Source organism: Vipera ursinii (assembly GCF_947247035.1).
Source record: "Vipera ursinii genome assembly, chromosome: 7".
Taxonomy (NCBI): Eukaryota; Metazoa; Chordata; class Lepidosauria; order Squamata; family Viperidae; genus Vipera; species Vipera ursinii.
Window position 1 is genome coordinate 17,486,139 of NC_139521.1, and position 18,996 is coordinate 17,505,134.

The 18,996-nt window shown below is 36.2% G+C and overlaps 1 protein-coding gene across 2 annotated transcripts in view; it reads right to left on the minus strand.

The window, feature by feature from the left end:
* GRIA2 (glutamate ionotropic receptor AMPA type subunit 2) overlaps positions 1-18,996 on the minus strand; it is a gene marked incomplete at its 3' end in the record, with an annotated part of 82,486 nt that overhangs the window by 42,027 nt on the left and 21,463 nt on the right. For both annotated transcript variants that reach the window (XM_083368001.1, XM_083368000.1), the window contains exon 3: positions 6,066-6,305. In XM_083368001.1, coding sequence (XP_083224127.1) covers positions 6,066-6,305 — 240 coding nt within the window. The remainder of the gene's footprint in view (positions 1-6,065; positions 6,306-18,996) is intronic.

Below are 18,996 nucleotides of genomic sequence, written 5' to 3' on the forward strand. Positions count from 1 at the left end.
ACAAAAGCACCCCCAAATATTTAACCCTTTTAACAATCTCAAATCCAGTTAATCCTTCTAAGAGAGCCTTTTGCGAAACTGTCATATTTCTGGCCAAAATTTTAGTTTTCTGTATATTAACTTTGAATCCAGAAACCTTCCCATATTGTGTTATTATCTCCATCAGGTCCACAACAGAGTTCTCTGGCTGGGTGACTGTAACAACCAGATCATCTGCGAATGCTCTCAATCTATAATCCTGATCTCTAATTTGTATCCCCTTAATTTTTTCCGAATTCCGTATTTTAACCAATAATATCTCTAATGTTAACACAAATAACAAGGGCGATAACGGACACCCTTGCCTTGTGCCCTTCTCGATATTACATGCCTCTGTCAGGCTATTATTAACTATAATTCAGGCAGTTTGTTTTTGATATAATGCCCTAATCGGTTGCAAAATTTTTTCCCCAAAATCCATTTTGTCTAAAACTTTCAACAAAAATTGCCAATTCAATTGATCAAAAGCTTTTTCAGCATCTAGAAAAATTAGCGCCGCAGAGATCTGGTTGTTCCTTTCCAAAAACTCTAACACATCAACTATATGCCTCACATTATTTTTCATTTGCCTACCACTAATAAACCCTGTTTGGTCCCCATGAATCACCTGTTGCAGAACCCTCATCAGTCTATTAGCCAAAACCTTAGCAAATATCTTGTAATCTGTATTTAAAAGCGATATCAGTCTGTAATTTTTAACTTGAGTAGCATCTTGGTCTTCCTTCGGAATCAGGGAAATAAAAGCTGTTCTCCAAGACGGTGGCACCTTTCCCCCCCTCTGGATTGTCTGGAACAGTTCCTTTAACGGTTTTATCATCTCTAATTGCAAATTTTTATAATAGGCCGCAGTCAAACCATCCGTACCTGGTGCTTTATCCACCTTCAGTTCCTTAATTACTGTAAAAATTTCTTCTTCTGTAATCAATTGGTTAATCCCCTCTTTTTGTACTTGCGTAAGAACCGGGATGCTAGCATTCTCCAAATATATATCAATGTCTTTTTCATTAATTTTCTCCTTAGCATATAATTTAGAATAAAAATCCACAAATGCGTCCTTGATAAAGTCCTGTTGAAACACAACCCTTCCTTTATGCTCAATCTTATCAATATTAGAAGCCCTTTGTTTTTTCCTCAATCTATAAGCTAACCATCTACCTGGTTTATTAGCATTGCAAAAAGTATTATGCCTGGCAAACCGCAAGTTGGTTGCCACTTGGTCAGCCATTAGTTTATCAAATTGTCCTCTTAACAATTTAATAGCCTCCTTAATCTTCACATCCTCTGAGTTCAAAATCAAAGCCTTTTCTTTTTCCTTTATTTCATTCTCCAGTTCTTTCCTTCTAGCTTCCACAGCACGTCTATGTTTATTATTCATATATATCAACACCCCTCTCATGTAGGCCTTGCTAGCATCCCAAACCATATCCATAGAGGTACCCTTGTTCATATTAATTTCAAAAAAAATCCTTCATCCGCTGTTTGCACTCTTCCACATTTCTCTGATTTCTAAATAAGTTCTCATTTACGCGCCAGGAGCGCCTGTCCCTTTTCTCTTTATCAATCTCTAACCAAACTGGGCTATGATCAGAGATAGTTCTTGCGCAAATCTTCACCTTTTTAGTCCTTAAAAAAAATCATTAGTCAACAAAATAAAATCAATCCTCAAAAAAGATTGATGTCTATCAGAATAAAAAGTATAATCCTTTTCCTGTAGATGTCTCTCACGCCAAATATCTCGCAGTTCCAAGTCATCCTTCATTTCAAAAAAAGATTTAGGCAGTCTAGCATGACTTGGAATGCGCTTAAAAGCTCCAGCCTTGTCCATCTGTACATCCAAAACACCATTCCAATCCCCCATAAAAATAAAAGATTACATTAGCTTTGTGTGAAGTAAACTAAAAAAGTCAGCTTGTTGTTGATTAGGTGCATATAATCCAACTAAAAGCGTCTTTTTACCTTCTAGCAGCAGCTCTATCATAACGTATCTTCCATGCTTATCTGCTTCAATTAAGTCTGCTGTTAAGGCACTTTTAACATAAACAACCACTCCATTTTTCTTATTCATTGCAGAAGCGACAAATTGCGTACCCAACCTTGAGTTCAATAAATACTTTTGATCCAAGACTCTAATATGCGTTTCTTGCAAGCATATAACATCTATCTTGAATTGTTTTAAATATTGAAAAACTTTCTTCCTCTTCTGTGGTGAATTTAGTCCATTAACGTTCCAAGTTAAAAATTTAGTTGCCATGCATATCCTCCCAAAGCTCTTGGAGCACTGTTTTGATAGGACTATCATCTTTAGGCCGTGCTCCTCCCACTGCTTGGCTATGAGTACGTTGTGAAGATTCCGAAGACTTTTGCTGGTCTTGTTCTTTTATTTTCTTTGCTCGTTTTAAAGCAGCACGCGTTACCCTTTGCTCTCTAGGATCATCCAAAGAAGTTATAGCTAGATCTCCTCCAGCACCATTTTCCTCTACTTCAACCTCTTGATGTTCTCCTTCTCCAGATCCCTTTGCAGCTTCCAAAAGTGTTAATGGGGTTGCTTTTAAAACGTTATTATAGAAATCACGCGCTTGCTTCACAGTAATCAGCCGGTACCTTTTACCTTCATGCATCACCATCAGCCCATCTGGAATCTCCCATCTGAACCTTATATCTCGTTGCTTGAGCTCTTGCACAAGAAATGTGAAGTCTTTCCTTTTCCTTAAAATCTTTGGAGGAATTTCTTTTAAAACCAAGACTTCTTGATCAGCAATCACAACTTTAGCATCATAAGCAGCTTGTATAACTTCATCTCTAATTTCTTTTTTTGCAAAGTAGACCACCACATCTCTAGGTAGCTTTCTCTGTCTAGCAATCCATGAATTCACACGGAACACTTTATCCATAGCTTCTCTTATTTCAGATGCTGGCTGTTTCAATACCACTTCGAGAGCCTCAGAAACCAGCTGCTTTAAGTCTTCCTTAATATTCTCTTTTAAGCCTCTGATTCTAACAGCAAACTGCATCTGGTAATATTGAGCAAGACTTAATTCCCTTTCCATTTTGTCCCTTAAATCTTCATTCTCCCGTACTTTTGCTTCTAATATGGCATTCTTTTGAGTCAAATCATCCACTTTTTCATCCAAATCATCCACACATTCCGCCACTTTATGCACTGAAGACAAAATGTCTACCTTCATCACGCTGAACTTCTGTTCCATCCTCTCTTCTATTCTCTCCTCCAGTTTCTCCAATTTCTCCTCCATCTGTGCAAATTTATCACCGATTGATTGATTGATTGATTCCAAAAGTACCTGAGCATGTTTATCCAGAGCATCTCGTAAGTCCTTCGGTGTCAATACATCAGGAGGGTGCAACGCCTGTAATGATGATTGTTGCACCGGAGAAGATCCACCACTCCGAAGAGTTTTAGGGGGAGGTTTAGCCGCCATCTTTTACTTTCAATTGTGACGCACTTTCACTTAAAGTTTAAAAAGTCCATCAAGCTCGAGAGTAAAATAAAATAATCCTCTTCACCTTTTCCTCTTGTACCGCTCTGCCTGCTCCTTTTAATCCATAGTCCTTTCTTCAGGCAGGGGTGGTCGCAGACGCCTGGCTCTGCTCCAAGAAGTCCGGAGCAGAGACACTGGCCAGCTGGGAGCAACCCAGGCTTCGGGGGAGTTCAATCCTTCAGCCGCCCAAGCTCCAAGCTCAGGCGGCCCCGGAGAACTCGACCCCTACCTGGGGCCTCACCCCCTCCTCTTCTCCCAAGGAGGGGGCTTCAAATTCGCCCGAACAGCTGATCGGCGCTGTTTCGGGCGAAAAAACACTCAGCTGAGCCGCGGGCAGCCCGGGAAGGCTGTCTCCGGCGCCACGCAGCCACCGGAAGCCCCCAAATGTATTTTGAACTGCTACAGCTTTATGAGGTGGCTGTAATTAAGTCAGTTGATATAACTGAGACATTGTCTTCAGAGTGTTAGACTATTTGCATGATCACAATTTGCAGCTGACACAGGGTATTCTGAAAGGAGAATTGCAAATGAATGAGTGCCAAACTCTTGGTATCATGGTTATGAAGTTGTTATGTGCCAATTGTGATAACAAGCAGATTCTAAAATCCTTCACGATAACACCATTTCTGCATCATTTTCTTTATTTCAGTTGATTCCATGTAGACGTACGTTAACTTAAAACCTCTGAATTTTTTTGCGCTACTTGTTCCTATCTCTAAAGTGGACAATAATTGTTCAAAACACACACACACACAGAGATGTCCTTTATTCCTTTTTATAGACTTGTGAAATCTGCCTAATTTCATTTATCGTTAAAACATCATTTCCATTCCATTCCCACTCCAAGGATTTCACATTTTCACCTTCCAATGTTCTGACTATGCACTGTATGTTTGTGTAAAGCGAGGAACTTCTTTTTCAGTAATAACAATATCAATTACATCGATTACCAGATTCATCCTAACTCTGTTCTTCCCACACTTTCAACTTCACGTCTACTCATGGAACTTTTCTCCAGAAACATGAGTGCTTTTTCACCTCAGGTTTTTTTCAGCTAGTACCCAAACTCATCTGTTTCAACCATGTCCTTCTCCCTTGCTCTGAAAAGGACCTTGATTTCTCTTCATCCTGTTTTCTTTCTTCCTTTTGTTGCATTGGTCAGGGATATGGCGGGGAGAAGAACAGGAATGGAGTCTGAGCCAGTTGTCATATTTTCAGGAATAATTAATAGTAATAATAACAATATGAGAGCACTGTAATAGTAAAAAAATATTATAATAGATTTAAGTTTAATCCTTATTACAATGCTCATTCAAAGAAATATGATTTCAGATTTGTTTCAGAACTCAGTTAGCACAATTTCTTTCTTTCTAGATGGCTGGAAATGAGAAATGTATTTTCTTGGCACTTCACCCATTTTTTAAATGGCTACATCAGCCAGGAATGTGTATTTGGGGACACATTTTATTGAACTTTATGGCTGGCAAACACTTTCATGAGTCAACAAAGCATTCTGGGAAAAATAGCTCCCAAAGATAACATTAAGAACATTAAGAAAATAAAAAGTGATATAAATTTCATTTTCACCTTTCATAAGGAAGTTATTTACTTAAAGAGAAAACACCGAAGTAGACATTATAAGTAAATGCCTGTATCTTAATTCCAGGTCTTTTTAAAGCATGTAAATCAAAATACGTTATGTTATCACATATGTTAAAATAAAGTTAACCCAGGATGTTTTTTTTCTGAAGATTGCATCATTTTATTTCAATTAACTATGTGGAAGATATATTTGGTATTCTTAGGACTAGATTAGGGCCAGCCAAAATGTTTTTCACTTAGCCATTCAGTAACCAAGCCTACTTTATTTTGACAATCCGAGGCATATAATTTCACCAGCAGCTATCTTTTTTCTATAGCACTGAAATTATGTGTTTAATAAAAATAGATAATTTTAATGATCCCTAAGCTTTATTGACTGAGGTTGCCTTGCTCATTTTAATTCTCAATTAGCCAGATCAGTTAAACAGAAAAAGGAAGAAAGGGTGAGAGGCAGGGAGGAAGAAAGGCTTGTGCTACAACAAATCCACATTAATAATTACTAGAATATAGGTAGAATCAATCATCCTTTAGTCCCCAGGATGACCACAGGAAGTCTTGTCTAGAAACTGTCTATTTCCTTAATCAAATTCCTGCTGTGAAAATCACTGTTCTTTAGTGATAGTCTTCTAAAAAGACTTTTCATTAGAATATATTCTTATACAGAGCAAGTTTGCAATGATTCATAGGAACACACTTGTACATTTTCCCCCCTTGTATATAGTATTCTAGATTGAAATAGCAGTTCATGGTACTATATTCACAGTTATAGTCAACACCACTGATTCAACCTTCTCGCCTCAAATATTTAAGGGTGAAAACATTACAAAGTGCTATCTTCTGCTATGACTGATACTGTAATCCTTCTTCATACTGCAAACAGATTTGTGCTAGCATAAAATTAATTTTAATATATGGCAAATATCTTACCTCTGTCACTGTCATAGAGATACGCAAACTTGTTCCATTGATAATATTCAATTAAGCTCAGAAGTGCTCCCTTAAGATCAGGTCGCATCTGAATGACAAAAGGGTGTGTACCATCTGTTGGAAAACTGGGTGTTATGAAGGAAACATGAAGAGTTCCACAAAATGATGTTATAGTATTTACAGACTTCTTATCATAAAATCCAAAAATAGCAAAGACTCCTCTTGAAAACTGGGAGCAAACTGAAAGGAAAAGATAAAAAAAAATTAGTAGAATGATTTACAGTGTGCATATATATATTATTAACTGATATTAATTGTATTTGCTTATATATATATATATATAAGGTAAAGGTAAAGGTTCCCCCACACATGTGTGCTAGTCGTTTCCGACTCTAGGGGCTGGTGCTCATCTCCGTTTCAAAGCCGAAGAGCCAGCACTTGTCTGAGGACGTCTCCGTGGTCATGTGGCCGGCATGACTGGACGCCAAAGGCGCACGGAATGCTGTTACCTTCTCACCGTAGTGGTCCCTATTTTTTTACTTGCATTTTTACGTGCTTTCGAACTGCTAGGTTGGCAGAAGCTGGGACGAGTAACAGGCGCTTACTCTGTTACGTGGCACTCGGGATTCGACCCGCCAAACTGCCGACCTTCTGATCGACAAGCTCAGCGTCCTAACCCACTGAGCCACTGCGTCCTTTATGTATATGTATATGTATATGCATATATATATATGTATATGCATATGTATATATATAAGCAAATACAATTAATATTAGTTTCATCAACAATAAACCTGAAAAACTCAATTGTTATGATTTACACCATTTAATTTTATGTGACACAATATATGAAATATGTATCTTTTCTACTCAAATAGAGAAGAAAAGAATAAAACAGCTATAAACAGTACATTAAAACAGAGTCACATTTCTATCACATAGCTAGCAGATGAGGTTTTCTTTGTGCCACAGGCAGTTTTCCATATTGCTCCAGAAAAATCTCCAGAGCCTTGGTGAAGCAGTGGGCTAATGCCTCCTTAAGTAACACCAGCTGCCTGCAATTAGTGCAGGTTCACATCCCACCAGGCTCAAGGTTGACTCAGCCTTCCATCCTTCCGAGGTTGGTAAAATGAGGACCCAGATTGTTGGGGGCAATAAGCTAACTTTGTAATAATGCCGCTTGGGGGGGGGGGGGAAAGCCCTAATAAGCAGGCATATACATAGAATGAAGGCTATTGCTAAGCACATTGATTGTGCTTAGATTGTAAGCCGCCCTGAGTCTTCGGAGAAGGGCGGGATATAAATGGGATTTAAAAAAAAGATACCAAACATTTTATTTGGTATTATTTTACATTTCCAAATGTTTCAAATGCTATGCATTGCCCATTATAGACTAGCTCTGTGCTGCTTTAAAATCCCTCTAGTATTACATTTAAAAATTTGTTAGGAAATTAAAAGTCACAAGAGCACCAATAATATAAAAGCAGGAGGAAGGCTAGAGTTCCTATCTATTGTGTGCTAATGCTCTATTTTAATATCAGTACTACAAGACTCAGCAGAAGCCAATTGTTCTCTATGGCACCTCTGGTCCTGGAGCAGGAAAGATAATCTCTTGAGTGTAAATGTACGTTGTTTATTCTGTTTTTATTGCTATCTCAGACCATAAAAGCCTAAATAATGCTGAACAATAAAGCCCAAATGAATCCTTCCATCTTTCTGGGTCATCCTACTCAATGATTCTGCAAGTTCAGTTTGTTACTTAGGTGTTAAACTGTCCATGTTATTATTTATTAAACAAATGAGTGTGGATGTAATTACAAATATGGTTTGCATTACGTAATGGAATATATTTTTAATTCAAAATCCAAATATTCTCAAGTTCGTGCACATGTCTATTAATGTATTCCAATAGTATACACCTTTCCTAATGCACACATTGTACAAGAATTGTTTATTTAGTAAGTATATATTGTTGACTAATCCCAAGATTCTAAACAGCTTTGAAATACTATATAATATAAACAATAATATAACTTATCAATTCAAATTTCATAATTTTAAATGGCCTTGATAAAAGGATATTTTACATTCAGTCCTAGACTATATAAAACCCAGACTACTAATTCTAGTATCAGTTCATGTAATATTAATAATATAGACCTATCATATAAAAAGTAAAATGTGATAATTAAGTTCATTAGCTTAACATGCAGTTAATGAGTTTTCTTCTCAGTGCCCTGGTATACTCCTTCCAATATTTCACAAATGGAATTAGAATTTGGCATGGTTGGAGGGTAGAGTTAAAGAAACATGACCTGGCAGACATAATATAGCAAGACACACCAAGGAAGAAAAAAGGACTTGAGAGCACAGGTTCAACATGGCAGAAACAAGTGAGGCATGGGATACAAGACACAAGATACATGTTCTTTTATCTTAAAATTATTTATAGGATGGCTGGCAGCTTCAGGGACCCTCGATTTAGAGCTAGATAAAAATTATTACACAACCTTAGTAAACCAAAAAGTCTGGGACTTTAGGGTCAGAATTCACGATCTCATCTTTTAAAACAAAAAGAAGTGACTGGTACATGGATTAAAATAGCTAATTAACTGACTTAATTTTGGATCTGGTTAGGTTTGCTAATCCTAGAACTATTGCTGTCCCAGGAAAAGTTCAAAAACTGCAGGGCTAGATTAAAACCAGTCTAAAAGGACAGAACCTGAATGGTTAAAGTGCTGAATTAGGATTGGGGAGGCCTACAATAAACTCACTCTTAGCCACAAAAGCACACAGGGTGATTTTGGAGATTTCTCTCTCTGATGTTGTGGAGAAACATACCCCACACTCCTAGACCTACTGTGAAAAAGTGGTATATAAATGGAATATATAAATCAGATATAACAAATAAAATAATAATACAATGCCAAAGGCTGAAGAAGTTATCTTGCCAGCTAAAGCGGAAAAGAAACCCCCCCCCCCAACAAGTATTGCTTTTCCTCTCTGACAGGAAAGACACAATAATAATAAATGACATAAGATAATAAATTACTATCCTGCCTAAGGCAAACACCTTATTTCGCCTCATGCTTCAGTTGATCTAATCTTGAGTACAATGCCACTGTCAAGCAACAGCTTTATATTTTGTTTCCAGATAACACAGAAGAAATGAAGAGTACTGGTGGAGTTGCCTAGCAACAAACTACAGCTCTTCAATTCTCTCTCTGTTTTCTCCTCAAAGAAATCATTATTTGATGAAATTCCAGTGAGAAGCATCTGCTCGGAATATGCAATAGCTCAGTTTAGCATATTTCTCAAAGCATTGGCTTGATTTGTGTTGCTACTAATTATACATATCATGCATTAATATATTTCAGTTTAAATTTGTTTTCTATTTATATACATGTACATCATATATATTATTTTCTATTGATACATATTTATATGAGTGAATATGATGAGGTAATGTGTATCTATAGCTATATATAAAATCAAATGTTTCAATAATATAAATTTACATACATGAAACTGAAATATTATTTTTGCAAATTATTAACTATACCCAAGGACAAACAATACTATTTATTTCTCTAACATTTAATACTCTGATTATAAATCTTAATGAGATTATGATGACACATGATGGGATTTTTTATGGAGTGGTATTTAGTAAATATGAAATAGCTAGCATAACAATTGGGTTATTTTAATATTTGATCTTGATTGTAATATTTGCCTTCAAAAACAACTGAGGAAGGAAAAGTTATGTAAATCTTCAGTATGTTTTCCCCTATAAGGTAACATTCATTGTGAATTTTAATGCAAACTCTTTTAATGTTTCCCTGTTTCCTATTAACAGATTTGTCAACTTCTATTTTTCATTTATAAATGGATTTTCATTCATTTATAGCAAACTGAATGGTTGAAAATTGATCAATAATTGTCACTTGGATTTTGAGATTTGTGATCCTGTATACACCATATATGATAAGTGATTGTTCGATTTAAGTTTACTGCATCTAAATACAATTATAGTCTTTCTTAAATTATTTAGTGTGGGACAATAATGTTCCTCAACAACATGTAAGTATTTACAAAGTGGTCCCCAGTGCAGTCCATTATCTAATTATTATTTCTACATTCAGAATAAAGAAAGGTTGGCTTCAATAACAATCCAGACAACATTTGCTGTGGCAGCAAGAGGTTAAGCAATGCCTTCCTTTAGCAGTAGAAGGAGAAAAAGAGAGAAACAGGGAGGGAGGAGCGGGGATTTCTGAAGTTAGAAAAACTTGTCTTGTGTTATATAGAAAAAGAATCATTTGAATCATTGCCACTTTCTCAGCAAACCTACAACTATTTTGATAGCTTATTGGAGAAAGAAATTAATAGCAAAGAAACATCATGATGTAATTCTTCTACGTTTAGGACATCTTCTTATGGAAATTGGTACAGATGGTGGTGTTCCAATCTGTGAGTTGGAAACAAAGCACTTCTCCATAAAATATTGGTATTTTGTTACGGGTGGTAATGATATATCTGCATGTAAACTGGAATAAAAAGGGTAACATCTTTATTAATTTAGAAAATATTTCTGGTATTAATTTTGAAAATATGAACAGATAAACTCAAATTAAAACAGAAATATGTCCACTTTGGGAGTCTGTTGAAAGTAAGAAATAATCCAAGGAACTTTATTGCAGATGTTCAAGTAGTAATGTACACATTTCTCCTATTGTTTCCCTTCTGTGTAAGCACAGCATAGATTTCATGGGATATTGTTTACTCCTACAGATGTAGTTATTACGTAAAATCAGTGATATTTAAATTAATGGTTTCTATTATGCATAGTGAAATGACAAAGGATGGAGTCAATAAGTTGCTTTGATGCATATAGGAAAGTTTCACATCAAACATGGATATTGCAAATAAGAATAACAATAATAGTAGTTATATTATTTGGCAATCAATTCTATTTTCACAGGCAGCTATTGTGTAACAGATTTACTATCCCGCTTAGTTAATCGCATCAGTAACTGCATTTGCTCATTATGATATTTTTTTCTGGACCCATCTGATTTATTGAAGAATACATAGTTAAGTAGGCATTCACCAAAGCGCCAGAGGGCAGGACAAGAAACAATGGTTGGAAGCTGATCAAAAAGAGAAGCACCCTGGAATTAAGGAGAAACTTCCTGACAGTAAGGACAATTAACCAGTGGAACAGCTTGAGTTCAGAAATCATGGGCTCTCTATCACTGGAGATTTTTAAGAAGAGGCTAGACATTCACTTGTCTGAGAGATGGTACAGGTTCTCCTGTGTGAGCAGGGGGCTGGACTAGAAGATCTTCAAGGTCCTTCCAGCTCTATTCTATTCTCAAATGTATGGATTTAGCCTTTGTTTGAAGTTGGAAGTTTAACCATTAAATGTTAAAACATTTTGCATTGTCTCTTGATTATTATTTTTAAACCAGTGCCTTACCAATTTTGTTACTCCTTCTAATGAAACCTATGTCCGAAGAAATAAAACAATATTTTTTTCCCTTTGTACTGCTGTGTTTCAAAGGCTTCATCATTTTTATTTAGATGTGTCTTTGCATTATGGTAGATTTTGTATTTGGTAGATACTATCAAATAGTATTTGTTTTTGAATTATAACTATGTTTTATATTTATTACTTATAAGTAAATATCTGGCTAAATATAAGCAATAAGAAAACAAAATGCTAATTTTAATTGAATTTGAATTAGTTTTAGATTGCTAAAATAAGAAACATAACATTTCAGCCTAATCAGCATCAAGTTTTGAGACAAGCCAGCTGAAATACAAAACCCCTTGTCACTTATGCACTGGTAGAAGTGTAAAACAAGCAGAGCCGGCAATTAAGTGGACAAACTCCAGAACAGGTGTGCTTCTCGCCTTGGTTAGTTTCCATTCATTATATCTTATCTTGCCTTTTGGTGGTTTGGAAAATAGTTTGACCTCCTCATCTTTGTAGGATCCCCTTAAATATTGGAACACTGCTATAATGTCTCCACTACTCCTTCTTTTGATTAGACTAGACATATTCAATTCCTGTAAATGTTCTTCATATATTTTATCCTCCAACTCCCTAACGATTCTTGTTGCTCTTTTCTGCACTCTTTCCAGAGTCTCAACATCTTTTTTATATTGCACTGGTTGCAGTGTGATATTACTAAAGCTTTGAAACAACAACACTGTCAAAAACTTAATATATAACACACCAATGCAAAATTATTTCCTTTGAAAAGTTGAATGATTCATAATGAAATAAATATTGGGAAATAATCAAGACTTTGTTAGGAAAGATACAAGATAAAATAATAGATATTGTACTCAAAACAGATACAAACAGAGCCAGAAATTTAGTGAAAAGGCTAGATATACCTAATTAATAATATTGGCAGTTGTTTTTTGGCAATTGACAGCACAGAAATTAGTGCTTAATAAGAACACATTCTGAGAAAAATGAAATACTGCAAGAAGAAACTATTTTCTTGACAAAGTTTTCGGTGAAATTAAGCAATTTCCAATGCTATCAACCCATCATATCATGGTGATGATAGTGCTATGCTATGGATCATAATAAATTCTAAAATACTGCAACCTCTAAAAATAAAATAAAAAATATTCAATAACGTGATCACATTACCATAGTGACCTGTGACAATTGTAAAATAAAGTAATTTTAAAGTGTTAATTCACCTCAATATTGCAGAAAATATAAGGGCTAATTAAAAACTATCCAAACAAATTGTATTCTGTAAGAATAAAAGATGTTAGCTAGCCAGTTTGATTTACTTTGGATGAACTGTTGTTAATGTTTTTCTAAGGACTAATGGAGGAGGCCAATGATCTACAGGCTTTTATAGGAGAAAGAAGCTGCATCTACACTAGACACATTGCAAAAGACAAGATTACTTCATCCCTCAGCCTTCACAGATCATACTAAGCAGCATGCTCAGATGGATAAAGCAGCACAGACCTGCCAAGGTGTCTGAGATTAGCCAGAAGTGCCAGGAGCGAAGTATAAGCACTGCCCTACCACCTCCTAGGTCTTCGGTGTCAAGCTCAATCGCATCACATGATGTATTGTGACTATCATGATGTTTTTTGCCTTTGTGGAACCAGGGTAGGCATGGCCTGTGTGTGATGCATCTGGCCCATGGGCCACCAGTTTGACACTCCTGTCTAGCTACTAACTAGACAATCAAACAAGAAAAGGAATTTTTTAGGAAATTGTTTCTGACCACACACACCCTATTGCACTCATCTCCCACTCCTTAGCTTATCTTAACATTAACCAGGAAATAAAGCAGTCTGGGTAATATCTGTGGGAAGTTTTAATCCCCCTTTCACATTTTATACAGAACCATGCTAGTTCTCGATTGTTTATGCATTTATTTGGTAATATATTCTTTTTGTTCATTTCTTAATATTGTTGTCACATTCCAAACTACTTGTCTGCAGTCTTCTCCATCAGTTCATGATAAATTGATTTCTGATTGTTTCTATATAATTCCTGAAAGTTAATACTCAGGCTTTAAAAAAAGCTGAGTTATGTTGCTTAATTTGAGAAAGGCACAGGGAGTATTTCAGGGGGAAAAATGCTAGCTAGCCTCCTAAATAAAGGACTGACAGCTCATCCCTGACAAAGCTCAGAAATAATCATCCTTAGTACTATGTTGCTATCAGGTGATATAACAATTCAATAAAAATAGTTCAGGACCCAGCTGAGAATAATTTACCGGTCCACTGATAAAACTATAATGTTCAACTGACCAGATCACAGATTATTACAACTTCCTATGACAGTGCAAGTACTCCTGTAATACTGCTTAATGTTGCATATTCCCTGTATATTTAATTTGGTAACACAGCAAAGGAAGAGGCTTATTTATTCTAATTGAATGGAATGGATTACAAAATACTAGAAGTTATAAAAGTTATAAAAATTCCTTGTATATTTAATTAGGTAACACAGCAAAGGAAGAGGCTGATTAATTCTTACTATGTGGAATGGATTATAAAATACTAGAAGTTATTAAAGGTATAAAAAATTAAAAACTAATGTATATATAAAAACAAGAATCTAAAAGAAGAGATAGGAGTATTGGATGAGTGTAGGGTACATAAAAAGTTAGTAACTGAAAGACTATATCAAGTTACAAAGTACCGTACTCTAATACATCAAACTCATTTTAGAATTTTGATTGCTATTCCACAGAATCTAACACCATTCTATGTTGCAACAGGGTTGGTATGTGAAAGCAATAGTGTAGCATAAAATTTTTCTATGCACCCTGTTATTTATGTAATAATTGTGAAATGTAAATACATTTGCAGTACAGGCACTAGACAACAACATGCTCCTTTGTTCTGTATCTCCAAAGCTACAAGGCCATTGTCTCTTTGAGTAAATAATCTTCTTGTATTAACCTTAAAGGACAGCTAAGGACAGGATATGACACTGTGCCAGAGTACAAGTTCTACTGTGTTTAAGTACTTTTAGTTATTTTTTAAAAAATATGTTTTATTTGGGGTTTTTTACATATCATCATCAATATTTGGTAAACAGTGAGTAGTCTAGGTTTGTATTTACAAATAATCAATAACAGTTAGTTTCTATAATTCCATATTCTACCTAGTAGCCTTCCATGATTTTCTCTTCTTCCAATAATATTCTCTTTTATCAATCTTAAATTAGTACATTTCTTGATAGTTTTAGAACAGGGCTTTTCAACCTTTTCACCCATTGTACCACTTTTAGGATATGGCAACATCCGAGTACCACCAGTCGCCTAGTGTCAAAAATGTGATGACCAAAAAAAAAGGAAAAAAATGATGAAGTACAGGTAGTCCTCGACTTAAAACAGTTCGCTTAGTGACTGTTCGAAGTTACAATGGCACTGAAAAAAGTGCCCCCCAAGCCACAGCCAAGCAAGACACCTGCCTGCCCACCCGGTGGCGCTCTTCTTGTCCGAGGTTTTCATTGTTGTGAGCATTTCTGTTGAGGATTGGCAGCAGGGGGTGGGGTGGGGTGGTGTTTGATTTTTATTTCCCCCGTCTGCTGGGTGGTTGCAGCAGGTTTTGGTCACTTCACATGACCCTAGGACACTGTGACCGTCATAACTATGAATCAGTTGCCAAGCATCTGAATGTAAATCACAAGACCCTGGGGATGCTGCAACATTCCAGCTGATTGGAGCTTCTTCTGGGCTCAGCAGAAGCACCAGGATCAGCGCTGAGCTCCAGCTGGAGCCTGGCGCTGATCCTGGTGCTGCCACTGAGCCCTGACAGCCCTGCAGCTCCAGCTGTCTCTCGCTCAGGCTTGTGCGGTGCTGCCACCAGTTCAGCTCATTCTCCTCCCCCGCTACCACTTCTCTAGGATGGTCACGTACCACCTGTCAGGTGCCAATGTACCACAGGTGGTACCCATGCCACTGGTTGAAAGGCCCTGTTTTAGAAGATAACAAATAAATATCCACAAATATCCTCCACCTCATTATTAAGCTTCTTTTCTAATTAATCATGTAGATCACCTCATCATAGATCCTGTTTTTAGAGTCCTCATTTAAATTTATTTTCCCCTCAATATTCAGAAGAAAACATTTTTACCTGTTAAAATTTTCTTAAAGTTAATTACACTTATATATTGAAGTCTTTTTCCTCATTTGAACCATCCCAACACTTACATTTTTCGTATCTTGAAACAGAAAGAACAAAGGACAGAAATAATATATTGTCTAAAAAAACCCATATCCCTCTTAAACTAGGATACGTTAATAAACAATGTTTCATTTTTAAAGCATATTCAAGTTCTCAAAATCCATTATATTTATATTTAGTACATTTCCCTCATATAAATCATCCCGAACATTTTTGTATTTTTCATATCATAACCAAAAAACACTGTATTGCTTAAGGAGCCTATCCCTCCTAAGCTAAGATTCATTTGTATTCAGAATTTTATTTCTTTAACCGTATTCAAACAAGCGCTTAGTCTTTACGTATTCCATCAAACAAGTCCTGTCATCTAATTTCTTAATAATGGCTTTAGCCCTTTTTTTGCCAAACATTTTTCCTAATCAGTATGTTCCATTGAACCCCGAGATCTTCCCATAGTTTTGTACATGTTGCTGTCAGCACAAAAGATAAGTCAATTAGAGTGTTTTTGTGGGAATATTCCTCAGAGATCTTTTTTTTCTTTCTTAGTTTCTCCCATCTCCTTTTTTCTCTCAAGTTCTTGGAATCTTGACGTATAGGTTATCTTCTCCATGTCCAGTATTTCTGGACATTTTTCTCCATCTGGATTACATCACAGTTCCTTCCAATATTAAATTCTACCTCTAAGCTTCTTTCCACTAGTTTATGTTCAATTATCTGCTTTATTTGATCACTCTCTCTCTTTTTGTTTTCTGATCATTTATTTGTTGTGACGTTAAATTGAGAATGTATTTATTTAAGTTTTCAAATTATTTTTAATTTCCTCATGGTTTGAAATTAATGTCATTTGTATTTGTTGTAACATAACGTACATTTCCTCCTTGGAACTATTTATTTTTTCTTGATATGTTCTTTCTGCAGACCTCTGATGCTCCATAATGAGTAAAAATCAAAGTTTTCCTTTCTCTGCCAACCACTTTAAAGTCACAGTTTCAAAAGTATTTATAATCCAGGAAGGTCAATTTTTTTTCTAGGTTTTATAGTTCTCGTTTTGTAGATAGTCCACAATGTTTTCTTTTCTTTTATTGCAGCTGTTCTTTGTTTAATTAAAGCTTTGAAGATCACAATAATAAGTTTTTTCTGGGCTGTATATTTAGGGCAGTATTTTCATCCACCACTAGATGTCAGCACCAGCTCTTTTTTTCAGTTTTCAAAACAAATAATTACCATTTATTTCCATCAATAATCTCTTGCCAGGAGAACCATAACATAATCCATCAATTTCACACTTTCCAAGTTTAAGTCTTATATTGATTTCATTTCTGTATAATTCTATTCCCCATAAATTTAATTTGTTGCTTCCGTTTAGAGGAGGGTGGAGCAGAAATCCCCCCACTTTCGGAGGATTTTTACTTCTGGGTTGTTGTTTTTTCAGGAAATCAATCAGGTAGAAGAGAGAGAATCAATATTCTTATCCAGTTCAATCATGCTGTTTACGATCACACTTAATTTAGTATTTTTTGGCTTTGGCTGCATGCAGCTTGGGCTAGACTCATGAATGACACTAGCCTTTCTTCTGCTGGTTTCTGGAGAACTTTTCCTGGATGTCCGGATTGACCACCATCTTTCCACAACCAGAGGGCTTCTCTCCTTTGCCACCTCTTCAGGGTGGCTTTTGGCCCATTTAGGGTCCTCAAATAGAGAGAAATCAGCCATAGGGTGCAGAGCTCCTCGATCCCTCGGCTGTTGCACTAACTGCGCAAAACTGGAAGCCTCTGTGTTTAGGTACTTTTAATTTAGTAAGATATGGAATGAGAAAGACTGTTGGATTAATCAGCAAAAACATTTGGTGTCCTGGCTAGATTCAGCTGACACTCTGTGTCTGCTACATATCATTTGGCATGATCATACTCCATGCTGAGCAAAAGACCAGGAGAGAAGCCTAAGGATGAGATTTCAACTGCCCCTACCTGTTTCTCGATAGTTAGTTTTCGGTTTACAATTATAATTGAGCCCAAATTATGATCATAAATCATTGCAGCAACAGGTGGCTCATCATGTGACTGTGCTTGATTTTATGACCTTTTATTGTGGTGATTGTTAAGTAAATATGGCAGCAATTAAGTGACCTCTGTGGTGCTTAAATAAATCTGTTTTATACAATGGATGTTTATTTGCCAAAAATCAGAAATTCAGGCCAAAAGCCATTTAAAAAAACATGAAAAATCAGAGTCAAGTGACCTTGGGAAACTACAAATAGCCATAAAGCTTAGGCAGTTGCCAAGCTCCCAAAATGCAATAATGTAACCGAAAGGGGGCTTGCAAGACTATTATATGTTTTAAATTGGGCTGTAAATACCTTTTGGAAAGTCCATCATAACTTTGATTGGTTGCTAAGCAACAATTTATAAGTCAAGAACTACCTGTAGTTACTAGTGCGATGTCAAGGGGAAAGAAAGATAATCTAAGCCATTAGTTGGTTATGACAATTCACAAAGCCTATTTCTTAACAGAATAACATAGTGGGAAGGGACCTTGGAGGACTTCTAACCAAGGCTCAAGCAAAAAACCCTATACCATTTCAGAGAAATGGCTGTCCAATCCCTTCTTAAAAGCCTCCTGTGATGGAGCACCCACAACCTCTGAAGGCAAACCATTCTACTGGTTAATTGTTCTCACTTTCAGGAAATTTCTCCTTAGTTTAGGTTGCTTTTCTCTTTGATTAGTTTCCATCCACTGCTTTTGTCTTGCTTTCTGGTGCTTTGTAAAATAGGTTGACACCCCCCCTTTCTTTGCGACAGCTCCTCAAATATTGGAATGTTGCTATCATGTCACCCCTAGTCCTTCTTTTCACTAGACTAGAGATATCCAATTGCTGCAACCATTCTTCATATATTTTAGCTTCCAGGCCCCTAAGGATCTTTGTTGCTCTTCTCTGTACTCTTTTCCAAAGTCTCAACATCTTTTTTATATTGTGGTAACCAAGACTGGATGCAGTATTCCAAGTGTGGTCATACCAAGGCATTATAAAGTGGTACTGACACTTCATGTGATCTTGATTCTATCCCTCTGTTAATGCAGCCTAGGATAGCATTGGCTTTTTTTGAGGCTGCAGCACACTGTGCCTCATATTTAAATGATTGTCCACTAGGGCTCCAAGATCCTCTTGCAGTTAATGTTATTGAGTCAGGTTTCATCAATATGTACCTGTATATTTGTTTTTTCTTAACTGAGTGTAAAAATCTTA